The 21246-nt window shown below is 36.8% G+C and overlaps 2 protein-coding genes across 7 annotated transcripts in view; one reads left to right on the top strand and one right to left on the bottom strand.

Annotated features, from left to right (window-relative positions):
• The window catches only part of USP33 (ubiquitin specific peptidase 33), a 43881-nt gene extending 24192 nt beyond the window's left edge, over positions 1–19689 (bottom strand). For all 3 annotated transcript variants that reach the window (XR_015259242.1, XM_086753822.1, XM_086753823.1), the window contains exons 1-9: positions 19505–19689; positions 14209–14346; positions 13094–13147; positions 10928–10990; positions 8242–8394; positions 6046–6145; positions 3434–3503; positions 1953–2066; positions 1126–1204 (exon numbers count right to left, since the gene is read on the bottom strand). Coding sequence is in view for 2 of the 3 variants with exons in the window: in XM_086753822.1 (XP_086609948.1) it covers positions 1126–1204; positions 1953–2066; positions 3434–3503; positions 6046–6145; positions 8242–8394; positions 10928–10990; positions 13094–13147; positions 14209–14289 (714 nt within the window). In the remaining variant the exon portion in view is untranslated. The remainder of the gene's footprint in view (positions 1–1125; positions 1205–1952; positions 2067–3433; positions 3504–6045; positions 6146–8241; positions 8395–10927; positions 10991–13093; positions 13148–14208; positions 14347–19504) is intronic.
• The window catches only part of MIGA1 (mitoguardin 1), a 41446-nt gene continuing 39855 nt past the window's right edge, over positions 19656–21246 (top strand). For 3 of the 4 annotated variants that reach the window (XR_015259244.1, XR_015259243.1, XM_086753824.1), the window contains exons 1-2: positions 19779–20044; positions 20981–21151. Coding sequence is in view for 2 of the 4 variants with exons in the window: in XM_086753824.1 (XP_086609950.1) it covers positions 21053–21151 (99 nt within the window). In the remaining 2 variants the exon portion in view is untranslated. The other variant, XM_086753825.1, reaches the window with a different exon arrangement.

The following is a 21246-nucleotide window of genomic DNA, read 5'->3' as shown; positions in this document are numbered from 1 at the left end:
ACTCTTAAGAAATTCATGAATTAATTAAAAGACACTGGTATTACTATTTAAACATTTACTTTACATGCAGCATTCGAACATTAAAATATGTTCTAATCCTCCACTCCACAAACATGAAACATGCTAACTGAAAGAAGCAAAATTCCTTTGAATGACAGCAGATTCCTGGAAGATATTAGTAAGCTTTTCTAACTACAGGGTTTAAATTTTTCCTCTAGCCTAAAAGATTTAAATAAAGTACTGCAAACTGCATGAATGCAGCAAGATACTGTATGAAAGATCAACTGAAGACTGCCTTTACTATAACATAAAATCATAGAATGGTTTGGGTTGGAAGGGACCTTTAAAGCCCATCCAGTCCAACCCCTCTGCAAGGAGCAGGGACATCTCCAACCAGACCAGGTTGCTCAGAGCCTCATCCAGCCTGGCCTTGAACATTTCCAAGGACGGGGCATCCACCACCTCTCTGGGCAACCTGTGCCAGTGTTCCACCACCCTCAGTGTAAATTTTTTTTTATATATAATAATCTATGTCCCTTTAACAATGTCTCTAACTAATATAATATAATATAATATAATATAATATAATATAATATAATATAATATAATATAATATAATACAATATAATAATCCATGTGTCTTTAACAAGTTACCAATTTAACAGTTCCCACAATATTGCTTATGAAACACATAGTAGCAGGGCTTTTTTTAAGATACTAAATGAAAATTGGATACTGTGTATTTAATTTTTTTTAAAATGTAACTAGTAGATTAATATTTTTAATACCTTTATTTTGTTTTCTGGGACTGCTCAAATATTAGCAGCATTATTTCACACACCAAAAAAAGTTTTAGATATATATTATTTCAGTTTTCCTGAAAAAAGGGAAAAGGAGTTATCCTCAGAAGTTCAAGGCCTTTCAAGAATTTTATATAAACACAAGACCTGACTTAACTGTTGATGCTTCAGTTTCTGACGATCTATGTTTGAAGCATATAAACTAAAGTTTATGTTGCATTTGCAGTAAAGTAATACAGGCAGCATAGAATCTTAAGCATTAAACTTAAAAATAAGATACAACTTTATGGCTTAGGCAGATTTAAGAGACATCGAAATGTTTTACCTGTTGAGAGTAGCCTCGAAACGTTGGATTAACAGTTTTAATTCCTTGAAACAAACCAGTAGGAACAACAGAACCGGGTCTAAAGAAAAAAAAAGTTTCAAATATGTAAATATATATTAAAAAGCAAGCATTTAAGTGGAATTTTCTGTCTTTACTGGGATCATAATTTTACCTGCAACTGAGCTATAACACATCTAACACCAACAAGGTTAACCTTAACCAAACATAAGATTGGTATTGAATAATTAACAATACAATTTTGAAAAAAATCTGTCATCCAACAGAAATGGAGACTATATCAGGAGTTTTATGCCACGTTTCTTGTCAGAGAATTGCCTGAAAAATCAGACATCCTCTTGGTACTATGCACAATTACTGTTTATCTTTGTACTTGTAATTTGAAGTATTTTCTTGGACAGAGATAACAGAAATTCCATATAAGGAAATAAGAGAAATTGATAAAACATTGATACAGAATGAAGGACATAGAGAGGATAAAGTAGTTAAACAGTTTTAAATATTTCTGGCAGAGATAAACCTATTTTTAAAAGCTTAATGCTACTTTGCTCAGTGTTTATCATCTATTTCTTGTCAGATCTTCCTTACTACAATTTATATCAATTATTTGTCTTATCTTTGGTAGATATGGAAAAGAACAGGTTATAAGGAGTGTTTAAATCCTGCAAGCTAGTCTTTCCTTTGCTAATCAGTAACAGTAATTCTGTAATACACACAAAACAAAAATTAGAAACCTAGAACAGATCAATGCATCTTTCATGACTCTGAGCTTTATTTACAATCACTTCAGCACCAAAATGATGCAATACCTGCTTTTGTGCCAGAGTTCCGTCATCAGCTTGAGGTAACTTTTACAAATTGCTGGTTTCTTATCTGTTCGGGCTAAACCTCCACAGTCAAGAAAAAAGTGTGTCAAAGGTGGGCTGATTAAAAAGAAGAAAATAGTATTTGTTTCAGGTTGTTAAAATACAAGAGGAAATATGCATTTCATACAAGATTATTAAAAAAAAAAAAAGAGAGAGAGAAAAAGAGCAATACTATTATGTAATCAAACAATTCAATTTCCTACACCCTTAAATGCTGCAACCAAACATTTCCTAGTAGGACAACTGAAGCAGGACAGCAACAGAGCTCCTCAAATGTATTCTGACATTAGTTAAAGCACCAAAATTGCCTAACGGGATTCAAATTCAAGGTAATTCCTACTAGCTATCACAGAAGTACATACGTACCACTACAGCAACAATCACCATAAGCCTGTTCCATAAATAACATCTTATACAAGTCTTCTCTCTAGAATCTGATAGTGTCACATGATGTTTGTAGGAAAATAATTTATACTTAAATGATTATTTACCTGTTTACTTCATGCAATTTTGTCAGCTCACGTACTCTCTCACATCTCTCCCTTCAACTTGCCTTTTGAAGTCACAATCCCTTATACAGATTGGACCTCTTTTTATCCAAGAAAGGAGATATCCCAGCACACTTGTAAAATTTTCTCAACTGAATCATTTTCTCATTATTAGATGCCACTTCTTCACCTTCTAGAGATATTTGCTTCTGTTCCCCTCTCCCTCAACAAAGGATCTCTGTGATGTTTACTTAGCCCTGTATCCTGTTTTGCACTGCAGTCAAAACCAGATGTATACAGTAAGCATATATAATATACACTCAAGTACTGTCCCCGTCTAACCATTTTGAGCGCAAGAAACTTCAGAGTTGGATAGTGTTTTCATCTCTTCAGCTTTTGTTTATCTCTCCTTTGTGAACTTATCTGGTGTCCCCATGAGATTAGAAGGTTTTTTTTATTCTAGTCATTCCTTGGATGATTTAGCATAGAATGTCCCAGCTGCACTGTTTCCAAGGACTGAATTTAGACTTTTTGATCTTAACGTGTCTTTTTTTTTTTTTTAATTACGGTTTATTCTTATGCATCTCCTTTGATTCTTGGATTTCTTCTGTAGCAGAAAAAAATAAACAAACCCAAAAACAAATAACCCACAAATCTAATAGCTTTTATCATATTCTCTTCTAATTTCTAGAACTGCATGTATTTTTACTTAGGACAGTGAGGAATGAGAATGAAACATGGAAAAAGCTGAACTGCCTATATACCATAATACTTTTTTTTTTTTTAATCAGTGACACAATTGTTTGTAGTATATAAGACTGAGATTTAACAAATACACATCATCTTCCATGGTAGTGGAAGAAAATCCTTTAGTCCATCTTGAGAAAATGCTTGTATAAGCAAATACAAAATTACACTTACAACCATTTTCCTTACCAGTTGGAAAGAGCTTGTAAAGCTGCATTCATGTAACAAGTGTTTCCAATATTTTTTAATCCTGTTAGACCTGAAAAACAGAATGAATATTCAGCAAGTCTGTTAATCCAATACAAGACATATTAAGAAAAATACTTCCCAGAAAATATGTATGAATTAAAATACCCGTGTAACACTTCTGATGTCAATTATAATGCAGCGTTGTAACCAACATACACATAGGACTCCTAAGGGAATACTAATCACTTCAACTTAGATTAAGTGTTGTGATTTTGGATGACTAAAGCACTTCAGACAAGTACACTGTATTTCAACTTATTAACTTTTGATGTTTTATGACAGCTGCAGATTGTAAATTAAAATACTTTTTATCACTATTTAAGTTTTACTTGAACTTAATAATTTACCTGTTCTGTTAAACTGTTGTTATGCAGCATTCATAATCATTAATCATATTACCAAAAGCTTCTCAAGGACTATTTTGTTCTTCTATCTCAAGTTCATGCTAGTAGTCAGATTACGCTAAACATTCAAAACCTACTCAATAAGTGATTATCCCAGAATCAAGATTATAATTACCTATGATCAGTCCTTCCTATGCCAATTATATATCCCTACTTTTATACACAGACTGCTCAGTTTAGACTTCTCCACAGAATTTATTTTCAAACCCAGATTGTTCACTTTCTTTACTGAAAAGTAAACAAAGTTTTCCCACACACATAAAAGTTACAAATAACATATATTCTGTCAGTAATTATGGAGTCATGAAAAATTCTCTCTAAATATTTGAGGAGAGGCTATTTAAACAAGTCACAATTATCGTATGATCTCAATTAAAAAAAAAAAAGCTATTCATAGCTACTAAAGTGTTAAATTAATGAAGTAATTAATTTCAAAACAAAATTGATTTTGTGTGAGAAAACAGTAACATTTATAAGCAAAGAATCCATAAGACTGGAAAACTTAAAGTAAGTTAATCAACATCATCGGCTCTATGCCATCCTTGAAGTATAGGAACTACTCCAATCATTTTTAGTCTTTGCCAGGGAAAAAAAAAAAAATTACTAAGAACATCCTTTCACACCTACAAAACCAACTTGGTTATTTCAGTTTAGTTTTCCAATACACAGAACTTCATTTTAAAGTTTTAAAAGGTTCTTCTATCTGTCCGAATGGAAATATATTCTTGCTTCCCACATCTGAACCTGCATTCTGCCCTTCCAATTTCTGCTAGAAAAATGATGGTCATTCTTAGTGAAACTGGAAAGTAAGAACAGTCATAGGAGTTTAATTTTTTTTAATATTTTTTTTTAACAGCAGAGTAGATATCAGGAAGACACTCTCATTGCAGTTTTCCAGACTGCAGTGTTGCAAGTACAGTTTTTGAACAGACTTCTTTTCTTGCAAAGATATATTCTAGTGTTTGCTTCATCAAAAGCATTTCAAAAGAAATTTTAAGAACATAGTTAAAATGGAGCTAATTAAGTTTTTTTCCTTTGAAAAATGTATTAACATGGTCATACCAATATTACTGGGAACTCCAATGCAATTCTACTTATTTATTACTTCTATACGAGTTACATTGCAAAAAATATTAATAGGACAAGAAAAAACACAAATGTGCACACTGGTAGGAGAAACTAACTGGGAATAAAACACACGGTTAAATGATTTAAGGACAGATGGCAAATTAGTGGGGTGGTGACATATCCAGACCAACCATGCCAGACAACAGAAGGGGCAAAGTAGGTGTTTTGGCCAATGCCAGCAGACTTAGGAGAAGCAAAGCTGGTAGCAGATGAGTAAGGGAGAAATGAGATCCGTAAATTAAAATAACTGTTTTATCATTACTGATGGAAAACAAACTGCCATGACATATGCACTGGCACCTCAAAAACAACAGTTTAACAAGCTGCTGGTCAGATTTTTCTAAGAAATTGGTAGTTAGAAATACTTTCTTTACTAACGAATACACATAGTCTTTCTGAAATTATCAATACCAATTTGAGACTTGTAAGAAATAATAATTATTGTGTTATCTTATGAAATAAGAAATTAAGGCTTCACTGTTTGGGGTTTCATCCACTCTCATTTTCATCTTTACAACAGTTTAATATTAGGGTGGGGTAACCTATTATACCAGAAAGTTCAGTAGTGCATGAAAACCATTACTGAAAAGGAGAAAACAAAAAAACAAAACCCCACACTGGGATAGTACAGGCTCAGAAAAGGGTTACCCAGAATGCAGGAAAGCATTCAAATTAAGAACCTTTCAGGATAGGAGAAAATATTGGAACGGATTTTCTAAAAAACTACTTTTACCAGGGTGGCTAGAACATCAGCTACAGCTCCAACAAGCTTTCTTATTTTTGTTGCTGTTTGCACAGGAGCAGTACATTTACCACTGCAGCACATTTATCACTGCAGCCTCTGCTCTGAAAGTAAGTAAAGATTGCTGCAATAAACATGAAACTGAAAATAAAGATCTAGCTGGAGCAGAATAGAAAGCACTTCCACTTAGAAGAGAACTAGTATATAGCTGGAGAACAGACTTGGAGACATACACACACAATAAAGGGCAACACAGCATTGGATTTTGCTTTTCTTACCTCTAGTCTTTAACTCATCTTCTTCCACATCTATATCTAAGTCATCAAATATAGCTGCTAGCGGAATCTTCAGTGTGGGATTACTAGGTATTTTAAAGTCCTTACAAGGAGAAAAAGAAAAAAAAAAAAGGTGAATTTACTTGTATTTATCAATTTCCCTCTTAATTGAGCTTATGTATAATTTCAGCAACAAATCTAGGAACTGAAAATCATGTGAATGTATTTTGAAATCTCACTGCACATAAAGTGAGAATTAGAGGATTCCACAGCTACCCTGATACTAAGAAAAAAACCAGCATTTTTGTTTCAGACTAGCAGCAACAACATTGCATGATTTTATAATAACATCTGAAGAATCAAAACAAAGAAAGTTATAGTATTTCTTTCCTTTGGATAACAAAGCATTGAAAAGCTAACACAGTAGTCACCACATAAAAGTTAGTGTCTATGTTTTGGATACGCCACCAGATGTCTCACTATATTTAACAACCGTTGGCAGCAAAATGCACAAAAACCAGGAATATTAAGCAGGCAGACATTCATTGCATGACAAGCTCCTTTTTGTGAGCATATAAATAAAAGTTCTAAACAAAATGTTTGACAGACATTGTAAGTTCTACTGATCTTCGTGTATATTATACACATTTCCTTGTAAAATTAAAACAGGTTTAGTACAGTAGAACTGAAGTTCAGAAGTCTGAACCCAGCTTTATATTAAGTCACTAGAATTTCTAGACAATAGAAGTTTAAAAAAAAATTATTCCAATGGTACTATCCCAATTGAGCTGCCAGCATTTTATGAGAAAATGATCAGATTACATTCATATTAAATACTAAACTTTGAAATTAAAATATGAAATATTTCCTCTCTACGTACATTGAAAAACTGCCTATCTTTCTGTTCAATCTGTGCATCAGTACCTCTTCCATAGCTCTATGCCTCAATCAAAACAATTTTAGAAATACTATTCTTGTGTCAGTTTTAACTGAGTTACCTGACATTTTTATGTAACTACATTAAATATGCAATAAATACATGTATTATGCCAATTATACTTAAGAAATTGCAGCATAACTTTCTCCAAGACAACACTTATCTAGAAAACATATTATCAGAGTGAACAGCACCGATGCCAGTGAAGACCAATGTAACCAGAAGATAACAAAAGAACAAACAAAAGCTAAACAAACCTTGTTGAAACTGCAGAAGAACCTAAATTTCTAAATTCTCTGTAGAACATCTGCTTTGCACATTTTTTCCTCTAACTTGTCTCCAGTACTAGCTAATGTTTTATTCACTATCTTACTCTTCAGCTACTATGTTAATTGTTAATAAATACGCAGTTAGGAATAGCTAAGCACTTTTTAAAAAAAGTCTTGTCTTTGATGCCATAATAATACAAAATTCTACAATCTTAAGTCTGTGTTTTACTTGGCTAGTATCAACTTCCCAGATAGTCCCCATATTTTCCTCCTTGGCATATTTATACTCCCTGGCAATCCTAACTGCCATCGAACACTAGTAGCATTCTGATTTCTAGTTTGCTACATATTTTTCCACGTCAATCTAACACAATATATTTGTCATTCTACATCAAAATTACGCACATGTATAGAACATACACAAGTTACTACTGCCTTCTTAGTAAACTCTTGCATAGTAGTTAAATTTTCAACTATTCAGGAGTGTCTTTGTGTATACCACACCACTTGGAGAATCTTCCTACACACATACACAAAAGTCAAGACCTTTTCAGTCATTTATCAAAACAAATTTGTATCTCTGGCAAGTATTCATAAACACATAATAAGGCGTTGTACTACTCCCTGTAACTTAGCCAGCAATTACTATAACGAGTTTTCATTTTGAAGAGCTGACAGAACAGGGAATCACAGGTGAATTATCCCAATCTTGTATCCTAAATTTAACCCCCTTAAATTTACCTTACAGTTTATTGTACATTATAAACAATTAGACAATAAGATGAAAAAAAAACATTCTTAGGAAGCATGCAGCACACACAGACAGAACATAGAAGCTGGGCACTGTCTATTTAATTAAATTTTATAAAAATAGAGAGAAATTAACAGAAAGTTCAGCCACAAGTAAGGAGGAAAAGTCAGTCTCATTTGAGAGAAGACACAGTGTTTATTGGAAAGCTACAGCTGCCTTTGTTTCATTGGGTTAAAAAATACCTGCACGCTATTTTCTTCTGCTTGGTGAGACAGTCTTGCATTTGGTAGTGGAGAATGAGATCCTAATTTTCTATCCAGGAATACTTCCTTACTACAAGCATAACACCAAACACGGAATGTAGTAAGGTTGACAGTTAGACAGTGTTTTGTCTCCTAAAACAGAACAAAAGCCAAAGCTGTGATTCAGAAATTTGGAATAATTAAATACTGCTACGTGCAAGCTAGAAGTATTAAAATTCTAGATCTTTCAACAATGAAACAAATACATATGTTAGAAAATTAAAAAATAGCAATTCAATTACTGAAATTTTAGCACAAACTATCCAACACTCATTTTTAGTACAAGTCACTCAAATTAGAAACAACGTACAACCAGAACCTAAATCATCATCGTGTCTGACATGCTTCTGTGTAGTTAGAAATAGAAAAAGAAAGCCTGTTGTCAGAAGTGTTAATTCACAACAAACCAATTTTCCAAGTACATCTGCTATTGGTCATAATGGCAGCTGCCTCCTCTACAGAAAGGGCAGTGTTTATTTCTACTGGTTTGCAGTAGGAAATTCAAGCTACTTAACAATCAATCAGAAGAGTAAGATTTTTAGTTCAGTTTCAGTAAGAGGTGCTCCTATGAAAGCAAACATTCTAGACTCAATTAGTCTCTTGTTGACAGCTTGATACCATGAAGCAATACAAAACTTTGACAGAAGGAAAATATTTATACTGTTCTAATCTTCATCTTCCTTTTTTAACCTCTTTGCTTACTGTAAGATTGCATACACAGTTGCTATCATCCTCCAGATATTTCCACCAATCCTTCCTGTATTTCTTCCTTCTATGTTGACACAAGCCAGGTTTAGAGACAATGAGGGATTTGCTAGAAATTAGAAAAATACTACAACTGTTGCAGGATGCCCAAGTTCCTCCTCCCCTCATTTAATAAGGCCTTGTACAAGAACAATGTTTTTATTATAAAATGTGGACTACAATTTAATTAAGTAGCCCTCCCCTACTAAAAAAAACACCAGAAACATCAGATTACATAACTATCTCAGACAATTCTAATCATTAGAATATGCTCGATTCTGCAGTTTCAGATGCATAAATAGTGACAAGTCTCTAGAGCAATAACTTATTAATTTTCTTGAAGTGGACACAATGAACATGATTATTTTAAGTACAGGAAGCCTTGCTGGTGGGAACTGGAGTAAGCAGAAACAACTGATTCATGTCAACCTTGTTTCTCTCATTTTAGTGAATTTACTGAGATTTTTACTGGGGGGGGAGGGGGAGGGGCGGAACGGGGGACGGACACGACACCACAAAAAAACAAAACCAGAAGAGGGCTTACTATCCAGAAATTAAAATTAAGTAACAAGAATATCAAGATAAGGATGTCACTAACCACAAACAAACTATTCATTCCCTTTCTCTTACCTGGCAAGTAGATAACATTGCTAAAACTGCATGTAAATCAAGAATAAACCACAGTAGAAAGCCAAGAGTTATAAAAATGTAGGCAGGAAATTCAGAGACCATCTGTTCCCCAATTGCACTAAAAGCAGTTCATTTATATATCTATTGTAAAGGCTTTAGAACTGTGATTCAGCTTAAATAGCTGGCAAAAAAAAGAAAAGTATTTATACAGATTCATATTAATGCACTATTGATTTGTACAAATATGCATTCCTCTCAAGGCTCTGCTTCAAAAAAAAAAAAATCAGGAGTGGTGGTAAAATGCAGTCATAAAGCATACTTCTTGTAAAACCCGGGTAGATGCTATTTGTTCATTTTAATATTCACCAGGGTTTCAGTTTGTTTTTTGTTTTGTTTTGGTTTGGTTTTTTTTAGTATTTTTAAGGACCAAAAATCTCTCAGTGTGGAACCTTAGATGTATTTTCTGACAGATGAACTGTAAATTGGTGGCAAGAATTTAATTTAATCAGAAAGCCAGCAATTCTGAAATGACATGTCAATAAGACTGCCATCCCTCTGCCTCCAGTGTACTTGTTAACAGAGAATGATATATCTCATTTGCTTCATTTTGGCAGGTGTTCCACTTGCATGTGAACAGACTGTGAGTTTAAGACCCAAACAGATGCACTCAAGCTGTCCAATCTTGCCATCATTTGGCATACTGGGGAGCACAGTGCATGCACTCCACTGCTCCTACCAAGCTGGATCCAAAATCAGGACATAGCAGGAAAGGATACGCTCAGCTCAGTCTACAGGTTCTTCATCTGTAGCCACTGGAACAGGGAGCATAATGCAGAAGCAAAGCACCTGTTTCTGGTAATTGACACTTCCTGTCTTATACCTGTTCAGCTCTCATCTTCATTAATCCAGTTTCCCTCCCCTTATCCATCAGGCAGCCACAATCCAAAAAATTCAGACTGAAGAAGACTGTCCACGCATCTTGAAAATCATCAGTAATAGTTGTTCTTTTTTTATTTTTCACTATGTTTTTTTAAGAAGCATTACAGTATCAGAATTACATAAATAACTATTCAGCTGTACAGAGGCTGTAAACACAATATACTCCTAAATTAGTAGGACCTGCTTCTATAGATGAAAAAAAATCATAGCTAATCAAACTCCCAGGTTATTGACATCACTAAAATGAGCTTAAAAAGTTCTCTAATTACACTTTACTGCTTCAAGTAACTGTATTAGTAGCAAACACACATACCTGGGAATGGGTGGTACTGTGATCAACATGGGATTCACCACAGCCAACATATGTACATCTGTTCTGTTGAGCAAGATATGAAGAAGTATACAGAATTAAAAAGTGATGCCAAGACAGGTTTAAATAATAGGAATATGCTGCCAATCCCTTTAAAATTCACTCAAATTTCAAACTTACAAAGTCCCACACAAACCAAGAGACATGCACAATAAGCGTTAAAATAAATAGCACCTAAAGCAAATAAGAATGCTGCAAGATTTAACTCAACTCTCTCGCTAGTGTGCAGTGTTAGACATTCAATGCACTTAGAATATCAGTTTTTGGCCATTTTGATATATCTATTAATCTTAAGGTCAACATATATTTTTGTTACAATTCATTATTGGGTAGAGATTGTTAGAGAAAATACGAAGTTAGCCCAGTGTCTAAAATACTGAATTGCAATAGCCTTGGACATGACACATTTATACAAAAACGCCTCTATGCCCCTATTTGCAGTGCCTATTTATCAGGGTATTACTTCACAATTAATTAGTTTTTTCACCCTTAAAGAAGAGTTTCCAGCACTGTACGGTTAAGCACTTAATACATTCTAGTTATAACATGCAAAATAATTGTTGATTTTAATTGTGCTAATTGCAAAACATATTTGGCTGAGGTAAGCGTGGAATCTTGCAGCTGCCAGTCTTCAAGCAATTTTTATTAATTCCTCATTTGCATGAGTCCAGACGATCACATAAGAGGGTACAGCATGTTATCGGCATAATTCTCTAAGCACATTAATTTATACAATCAAATAGCAGCTGAACACAGTCAATTTTCTATATTAAATAATCACAGATACTGGTTAAGTTACAGACAGTTAACATGCTGGGATCTCACCGTATTTTTCTACTGAAAAAGGTGAAGGCAAGATGCCAGTTCATCCAAGAGGAGATATATCACAGCATGACACTAAGTGTCCTACTGCAATTAGAAAACTCTCCTATGGAAATGTTGGTATGAAAATAAGTTTTTCATCAACAGTTTAAGAGCTCTAAGTGAGAAATAAAAAACATCTTTAAAGCTTCACAGCATTTCCCCACCTGCCAGGCTGACACATCCCAAAACACCTCTTCCTACTGCCAAAAGAGTTTTTACATGTAACTAAACTTCAAGACATCTAACACAAGGACAATAAACAGTGTTTCTTTCCCCTTTCATTTTTCTCTCTCATTGATGGAAGAAGCAAAATAATCTGATGTCTTAACTGTTACTACAATCCACTTAAAAGGAAACTAATGAAGTAGATTTTCAAAAATACTCGTACATACACCTAAAGGTTGGCATCTCAGCCTAGATATCTTCCCAACAGGACAAATGTTGCCACAAATGAAGTCAAGTCTATAGAGTAAAACTTCAATCTCTAGAAACAGTTGTACATCTGAAGAACTTACGAGATATTTTAGAAAGTAAATTAACTAAGTACTTTCCTGTTGGTATTACAGATCAATCAGAAGCAACATTTTCAGAGCTTTTTGTTTTAAATGCACTGAAAATTATGGGTTTTGCAGACAGTAAGAAGAGTAAGGCAAAAGCATACTTAAGAAAGAATTACATGCAAGGTAAAGACTGTAAAGACAAAATTCATACAATGCTTGAAGAATGTTCATATACGCTTCTACAAGTTTCCAAATGAGTTTTTTTATTTGTTTTGCTTAAGAACAAAAAAGTCAGAGTACATATTTTTATGCTGTAAAAAGTCAGCATTTACTGCTAGATGTTATCATTACAAATACTAAGAGAGGCTTCTAAAAAGTAAATTAATTAATTTGGGAATAATGTATTATTTTTCAGATCTACAGACCTGGGGAAAATATTAAAAAAGAAATCGTAAGAGCTAAAAAATATCATCACTCAAGAAGAAAACTTAATATGCTACTTTCTTATTAAAAAAAAAAATATCATTTTGAACACATTTTGCTTAAATTACAAGAAAGACACACCTGATAAAGTGTAAATAATTTTAAAAAGAGAGAACCACACAGGAGACTTTGCTTTTAAATAAAAACTCAAAGAAGTTAATTTAAAGAACCTCATTATGGTTGTTTCTTAAAAAACATACTACCAACTTTATGCACAGATTACTAGGAAAGAACCCTGCTATGGAACAACAGAACAACTTACCTCTAAGCATGCCCAAAGGTTGGGTCCTCCAACTTTACAGTCCTGACAAGTGCCCTATTAAAGTTAAACACACAAGCAAAGTATTATTCCTTTTACTTTCACCAGTAGACCACAACTTTGAGGCAACATGAGATAAAAATACTGTGAAGATCAGTATTGACTGAATAATTTTAAGACAGAAAAAAAAAAAAAAGTGTTGATAACAAGATTTATTTTTGTTTTGCTTCACATAATCTTAAGATAAGCATATTTTTCTAGTAAAACGTCATAATTCTTAATCTTAAACCAAAATTTTTTCTTCTAAATAATGCATAAACATATATTATATCACATTATTATTAAAATCCTCAAAATTGGTCTTTCCTATCAATTTAACATAAAAAGAAATGAAAGTTATAGAACTTGTAATAACTGCATATTCCTGTTTGCATATAGTCAACACTACCTGCAAAGCTTTACAAAAAAAAAAGATCCAACACTAGAGAAATACTATAGCCCTCAGCAGCAAACCAACTGTTACACTTTTCAGATAAATAAATTTAGTACCATGGACAGAAAAGGTTTGGCTTTTCATCATCTCCCAGCTACTATAAGGGGTTAGAAATCTTTCGTTGTTCCACTTATTAATACCAGCTGGAAACCAAGAGTTCAACTAGGGGCAGTTTCTCAAACTGGGGCTCCTCTGCCAAAAAGTGAACTGTTATCCAATAAAAACTTAAGCATATATTTCTTTGTTACAGTTTATCCTTGATGTTTAGTCAGTTATACTATATTACAGTAACATTCCAAACAACTAACTGCTGCAATAGCACTGTCTGAAAGTAAAGCTCAGCTTGTTGTTATGCTCTTTCAACTAGTATTTCCATTAAAGCATCACTCGCTTTGGAAAACACTGCTGGGAAAGGTATTCTTTAAGTGTTAACTACTGAAAAAGAGTTTTATCAAGTCCATAATTCTTCCCATACTTCATTTAAACCTTACTATTCCAGTACAGGTTCTACCCATGTGTAATATTTAAATACATCTAACAACTAATAATACATTACAAGATATGTAGCTAAAATACGTGACCAGAGTTAACTGTAATAGGAAGAAAGTAAGCTGCTAGAACTCACATGAGATTTCTGTATCAATTCCTCTTTTGTTATCTCACCAACTGATTCCAAGTGTGGGCAATTGCTGCCGGGCGACGACATTTCAGAAGCTGTATTTTCTGAAATCCTGTAGACAGGATTTTCAAGACCAGGGAATCGCTTGTCAATAGAAGTAAAAATAAGTAAAACTCAGTTCCTTACAGTAAGCAGCAATAATAGATATCCAATATGCAACATATACATAAATTCCAAAAGCATGTGCCTTTTAAAAGTAAGTTAGTATAAATAACTTTTTATTAACAGAAAGAGAATCCAATAGTCCAAATTAAACACAGTTGACTTCTAAAACAAAATCCTCTGACTTTTAGGGCATAAACTAGCAGAATTCTGAGTAGAGTAGAGCTGATTTGGATTAATTATTTAACTTCCTGGCCTCTACCATGGCCCAGTGACATAAAAAAATAACAGTCTTCAAGCCTACCCAGGACTGAAGAGGGCTTTGAGTGTATGTTCTAAAAAGGGATCTTATGCAACACTACTGAAGAGTGCTGAAGCTGTGATGGGTAAGATGCAGAAACGCATGACTTGCTTGTTAAAGGAGAAGGAAACTTTGTAAATAAATAAAACATGAAGGCACATTCTATATTCAGGCATATTATATATCAAAAGCAAACTGAAACTAGTAACTCTGTAGTACTGAGCACTCGGTGAGCTTTTCTCTGCCTGAGTTATCTCTGTCCATTCAGGACAGATGCAGAAACTTACCAGAAATAAAGACTGATAAATACAATCACTTTGTCATTATTATTTTGATGACTGCACAGAAAGCTATGGTGTTTTACAGAAGAAAAATTAAAAAAAAACCTCAGTAATGTTCTTTTTATATAAATACTACAATTGACTCACGCAGATAAGAATCATGCAAGAACTTTGTTCCAGTTCTGCCACTTAAACAATTAGTATTGATCCCTCAATCTCAGTAAAGCCCAAGAAATTTTAAGCTTTCTTTGCCCACTTATTATCTGTCCAATCTAGTATTCCTTTATCAAGACTTGCAACTAAACTTCCATCCTAACCCGGTGATGCACACTCCTTGATCTGGTTGCAGCCTTTAGCACAGTTATCAACATTTCTTTCCACTTTGCCTGTGTGTTTTGCAGCTTTCGGTCTGTTCCTTCCGCTATATGACCAATCACTCCTTTGAGTATTAAGTAACCTAGAGCTTTGACAGCATGGAGGAAAACAAACCTTGCCTAATAGGCAGCTCGGACACACTTGCTAATAAACTTTCAGTTTGTTATCTTTGACTTGGCCTTTACTTCCATGACCTTGCAATAAGAGCCCTTTGAATCGAGGCATTTCAGTTCCCTTTGATCATCAAAGAAGTTTTTTATATATGTGTGTGTATGTGTATAGTCTACATTATTCTTATGAACATGCCTATGCAAATAATATTATTATAATATTAATATATTACTTATAGAAATAATATAGACTATATAATGTATTATATACCTGTGTGTATATACCTGCATTTAGGTACTTAAATGTATTTTATTTATATATAAACAATTATTTATATATAAATAATATACAAAGTATTTATTATATATATAACATGTATACATATACTCAAGTATGTCTATGTATCTTTCAGTCTTTTTGAATGTCACGTTAACAGCTGTTCAGTAAAATATTTTAAAATTTATCTCACAAGGCTGGAAATATTACAGTAAATTAATAATTTGGGAATTTTTTTTCAAGACGAGGTCTAAATTCTCTTCCTGGACCAATGGCATGACATTTTAAAAGCGTTACTCTCAAATATAAGCTGCAGCTAGAGAGAAGTATTTCCCTGGTTCAGTGTCTATTTGTAATCTATGTTCAGTATTGATGAAAGACACTTCAAATATGAAAATGATAGTTTTTCAGGCCAAACCTCCTCAGCTTTCAGTTACATTAGCAATTCTGCTTTGAACCGTGAAATTCCTTTTCAGAACAGAAATGGAAACATGAGTGTATGTTTCATCTTTCACATTTCACATGGTCTGTTAAAACATTAAAAATAAACAAGTGAATTTCAATAAAGCCCTGACAATCTTAAAAAAAAAAAAAAAACAAAGAAAAAAAAACCAAAAAATCAGTGTGAATTAATGTTGATTTAACACAAATGCTTTAGAAAGACTGGTATAATGGATTAGTAAAGCTTTAGGCTTTTTTTTTTTATGGAAGAAGCTTTCTGAAAGCATTATTCCAAGTAATATAAAGCAATGAATGAAGTAGAGACTTCACTCATGCTACCAGATCTGTATCTAATAGCTACTTTCACTCCTGGAACCGCACAAATCCAACCTGCAGTCCTGAACAAACCCAAACTCAGTAGTTCTGCTCATGCCAGAATCTGCTTTTTGGTGCAGTCTCCATGTCTCCTCTCATAATAATCATCAGGATGATCAACGTATGCTGAAAATTGTGTCCTTATGGATGCGGTCCCTATTCCTGTCCATATGGAGAGTATCCCTTGCAGGAGTCTAGCTAATGTTACAGACTTTTTACATGTTATTATATGGGCAAAGTTGAATGGCCTTTCTTCCACCTTTGTTAATTAAATTCTTACACACCTCCTTCCATCCTGTAGCAACCATGATAACTTACTATAACCTTGGCAGCTTGATATATCTAGCTGCAGTAACACATTTTGTAAAATTTTATGTTGAAGCCTAAAACTGTAAAATTAATTTCAAAACCATGATTCATCCTTCATCTTCCTAAGTCTTAGCAAGCACAGGGTAGCCTCTCCCTTACTCACTGCCCTTCCTCCATTTCACCACTTCCTACTCTATCTGAAAAGATTGCTTATCTTCCTCTACTGATGTATCTCATTATCGTAGCTGCTTTTTCACAAGCTTCTGCATTGTGTTGACCTCATCCAAAAGTTGCTTCTTTACATTTTCAGTAATTAAAAAAAAAAAAAAAAATAAAAAAACCTACTTCGTAATTTCTCTTACATTCCTGTTCTGAAGGTTGAGTATATCTCCACTTCACGCCCTCAGTGATATGTGATAGTTTGTACTGGGAAAGTACCAAGATATCTTGTAAGCACAGCTCTATTGGGTCAGACGAAAGGTCCATTTAGCCCAGTATCCTGTTTCCACGACTGACCAGAAGACAACATCCACAGAATAATAAAAATATTGGAAGAATATGTAGCTTCCCTGAATCTTTTCTGGCTCTGGGGCTTCCCGAACCAAAAGTTTATATATTAGAAAGACATAGAAAGGCTTCAGAAAGGATCTATATCAGTAATTTCAGCCTTCCTTTGGTTGCAGAACTCTAAAAAATTGTTATTGAGACAGGAATTCTTCGACAGCGATCATGTGTCCAGTGGTACAAAACTATTTCTGTCACCTTTCATGCACCCTTCAGAAGTATTCCATGGTCTTACAGGAACCTTAGAAAAATCACAAGCTGAAAACCTACAGACCTACATATATAGGATACAAGAAGCATCTTCATTTCACTATGAGGTTAAGAATGAAGTAAAACTTAACTGGGAATAGAATTCAAGTTTTCATACTAAGTGTTCATGATCATATTCATGCAATAAGTTTATCATCAAATGCTTCCCATATATTGAGAGAGAGCTTTGCAGTCCATTGTTAGCTCTTTCCATTGCTTCCACTGAAAGGTTTGTTTCTGCCCACCTATCTCAATGCATCATACTACACCATTCAACTAAGTGAACCATTTTACTACTGAAGCAGTAACTGTCTCTTCATTATAGGCTTGTATTACTTTGCTTGTACTGCTCTGACAAACAGCATATGAAACCAGGTAAGCTCTAAGTTCAGGCTTCCTATTTGTGCTTACAGTTATTTCACTAGTGATGCACTGGAACAATCACATTTAACATTTCTTTTCACTTTATGGCAACCAAATAAGAGTGATACAGGGGTACAATTTTGTATCTGGATATTTAATTACTTAGAATACTAAAGAACTCTGGAACTTCGGTAATTACTTGTCCTATAGATGTTCTGCACGCTTCAGAAAAAAACCCACCAGCATTCACTCCAAACTATACATGCCCATTGAAGCTACAGCCTTAGACATACATATACAGATTTTAAAGATATACATTCTTCTATCAGTCTTTCAAAGAATTGTGTTGCCTTTCAAAAACTTGACTGGATTCTTTGACAATTTATTACAGAAATTACTTCTGCATAATAACATACATGAATAATATTGTTACTAAACTTGAGAATACCCTTCTTAGGTCATACAATAGGGAAAACTAATCTTAATTTCACACACTAAGTTCCTTCTGTTAATCAGTAGGTGGTTTTGATTTTCATCTCCCATCCCTCCCTATTTCTACCTTTTTAAATCTATCAAGTCTAAACACAAGTATCTTGTTTTCTTGAAAAACAATGACAACACCAGTATTAACTCTGACAGAAAATTTACTTTCTTTATTTAGAATAAAACCTGGTATTTTCCTAGTAAATGACAAAAGCATGCTCGGTAAGCTGATGAAAGATACCTGGTCCTTCTCTTCAGGCACCAAGACCTATCTGCTCAAGCAAAACACATGTTCTAAGTCACTTTCATTAGACTTTTTTCCTATCATGAAGTATTGTTTTCAAAGAGAAAGAACATGTAAAAAAATGCTTTTACAGGATTAGACATTTTTCATTTTATATTGTCTTTTATTCATTTCTTTCTTCCACCACTTTAAATCCTAACTCAGAAACCCGTTAGCTGACCTTTACTTTTTTAAGAGGATTTTCCTAACCCAGGCTTTGCCTGCACGCAGAAGCCGACAGTGATTTTCCACTCGTGCTACACCACTGTTTTCTCCTGCCTGTTCCATCCCCCGTACACGAGGATCTAAGCGTCTAGGTACCTCAGGGAACGAACAGAGTAATTTATCGGTAAATTACCGACGGCTTCAACTCTACAAGACGCCTGTAGGGGCCGGTTTAACGGTCTTTGGCCGCTTCCAGCAGGCGGGCCAAACTACCCCGCCGGCCGGCCCGAGCACCGCCGGCCCACCGCTCCGCAGCCCGCCAGGGGAGGCAGGCCCCGCCGCACACCGGGCCAGCCCCCGCCCAGCCCCCCGGGAACGCGGCGCCCCGGCCGCCGAGGCGGCTCCCACCGGCGGCGGCCATCACCGCGGCAAGGCGCCCAGCGGGCCGAGCCGCCCTGGACTTTGAGACCGGCCGGAGGCACCGCCCGCCGCGCTCCGGTCTCCCCTCACGGACGCTGGACCCGACCCCCTTCCCTGCCGCCGGCGGGACCCTTGCCCTCTTACCGGAGCAGGCGGGAGGATGCACACCGTGCGCGGAGCCCGGAGCTAAGCCGGGCCGCGGCTGGCCCCGCAGATTACGGCGAACCCCAGCTGCGGGGACAGCGGCCCCGCCCGGGAGGCCTCCGTGGCGGAGAAGGCGCGCGCGCGCCCAGGCTGCGGCTGCGCCAGCACCTCCTCGCGCCGACAGGCGCCCACCGGCCGCGGCAACGCCGGCCCAGGGACGCGCCCCGCACAAAGATGGCCGCGCGGAGCGTCTCCGCCGCTCACGTGAGTGCTGCCCCGCATAAAGATGGCGGCGCCAGGCTCTCGCCCTACCTTGCCCGGTCGCCCGCAGAAGCAGCCTGCCCTTTGTAAAGATGGCCGACGCGGGCTCCTAACGGAGCGGGTCACCCTCACGTGGCAGTGACAGAGGCCGCCTCCGGGCTGTCCTCGGCCGCTTTTCGCTGGCCCGGAAGCAGATCCCGTGCCGGTCTCCTGGCAGCCGCCGGGGCGGGGAGGGAGCTGCCTGCGGGGGGCTGTGGCTGCTGCCCCGCTGCTTGGCAGGTAACGGAGGGCGGCAACTGGCCCAGGCCCAGGGCGAGGCGGACCTAACTCTGCCCGAGGGGCTGGGGGGGGGGGGCTGAGGGGCGCGCGCAGCCGGCACCCCGGCTCTGTCCGTCGCTCGCCCGAGGCGCCGCAAGGCTCGGGCACCCCCGACCGCGATGTGAGGGCTCGGCGGGGCCGGAGGGAGGTGGCTTCTGCCCCCATGGGGGCCGGCTACGCAGGCGGGGTTCGCTGCCCCTCCGAAGCTGGCCGGGCCGCGCTCCGCGCCCTGAGGTAACGGCTCCGGCGCAGCACAGCACCGCACAGCTCGCCGGTGGCCGCGGCGGTCGGCGGGGGGACGACAGCCGGTGGTTAAAGCTGGCCGCTCCCTCTGCCTGCGGGTTCGTCCGTGCCTTTCACCTCGCTCCGGGCCGCGGCCGTGGGTGTCACGCGCCAGGGGCTTCGCCCGGTGCTCGGGATCAGGGAGTGAGGGGGGATGTGTCTTTTCATGGGGGAGATGACGTCAGGCTGTAGTACTTATTCCTCATCGTGTTCCTGAAAAAAAAAAAAATGGAAGATAAACTTTTTCTGCCTGCTCTAAAATCTTTTAACTTTTAGCTAGCAAATATGTTCTCCCAGCAATAGTGATCTTAGAAACAGAGCTGTTTCTGTGTGTGATGTAGGGGATATAGTAAATGAACTGCCATCTGATACAATCAGAGTCCTCTGTAGGTCCCCGTTACACGTATGCAGGTCTCCGCACCAAGCGGTTAAAAGGAATGGGGTCTAAGCTGAGGCAGCAAATTTGCTGTCTTCTCATTAAGCACAAGCCTTAACTCAAGTCAGAGGCATCAATCAAACAAGTCAGGTACCTGTTATGTAAGAGGTTCGAGCTAGCAGAAAAAAGCTGTCCTGGGCTTTTATTGCATAATTTAGTATGTATCCTTTGTTTGACAGAGTATTCCAGAGACCATCTGTGACTGTTCTCAAGATAATTCCACTTAATGAGGTTATGGGAGAGAAGGGACCATGTCAGAAGAAGCTGTTACTGAGGCACGATTTTCTCTGAAGACGGTAGCTTTACGGGTATTTCATCTTCCCCTTTCTTGGTATTATTCTCTTAACCAGGTAATATAGATGTTATCTAAATATTGTCACTTTCAATATACATTTAGAAGTTTAATGGCAATGTTGTACTCGCTCTTCTGAGCTTATTATTAATT

Source organism: Chlamydotis macqueenii, chromosome 8 (assembly GCF_036417535.1).
Source record: "Chlamydotis macqueenii isolate bChlMac1 chromosome 8, bChlMac1.mat, whole genome shotgun sequence".
Classification (NCBI taxonomy): domain Eukaryota; kingdom Metazoa; phylum Chordata; class Aves; order Otidiformes; family Otididae; genus Chlamydotis; species Chlamydotis macqueenii.
The sequence above is the reverse complement of the archived record's forward strand: the minus strand, read 5'-3'. Positions and strand labels throughout refer to the sequence as shown.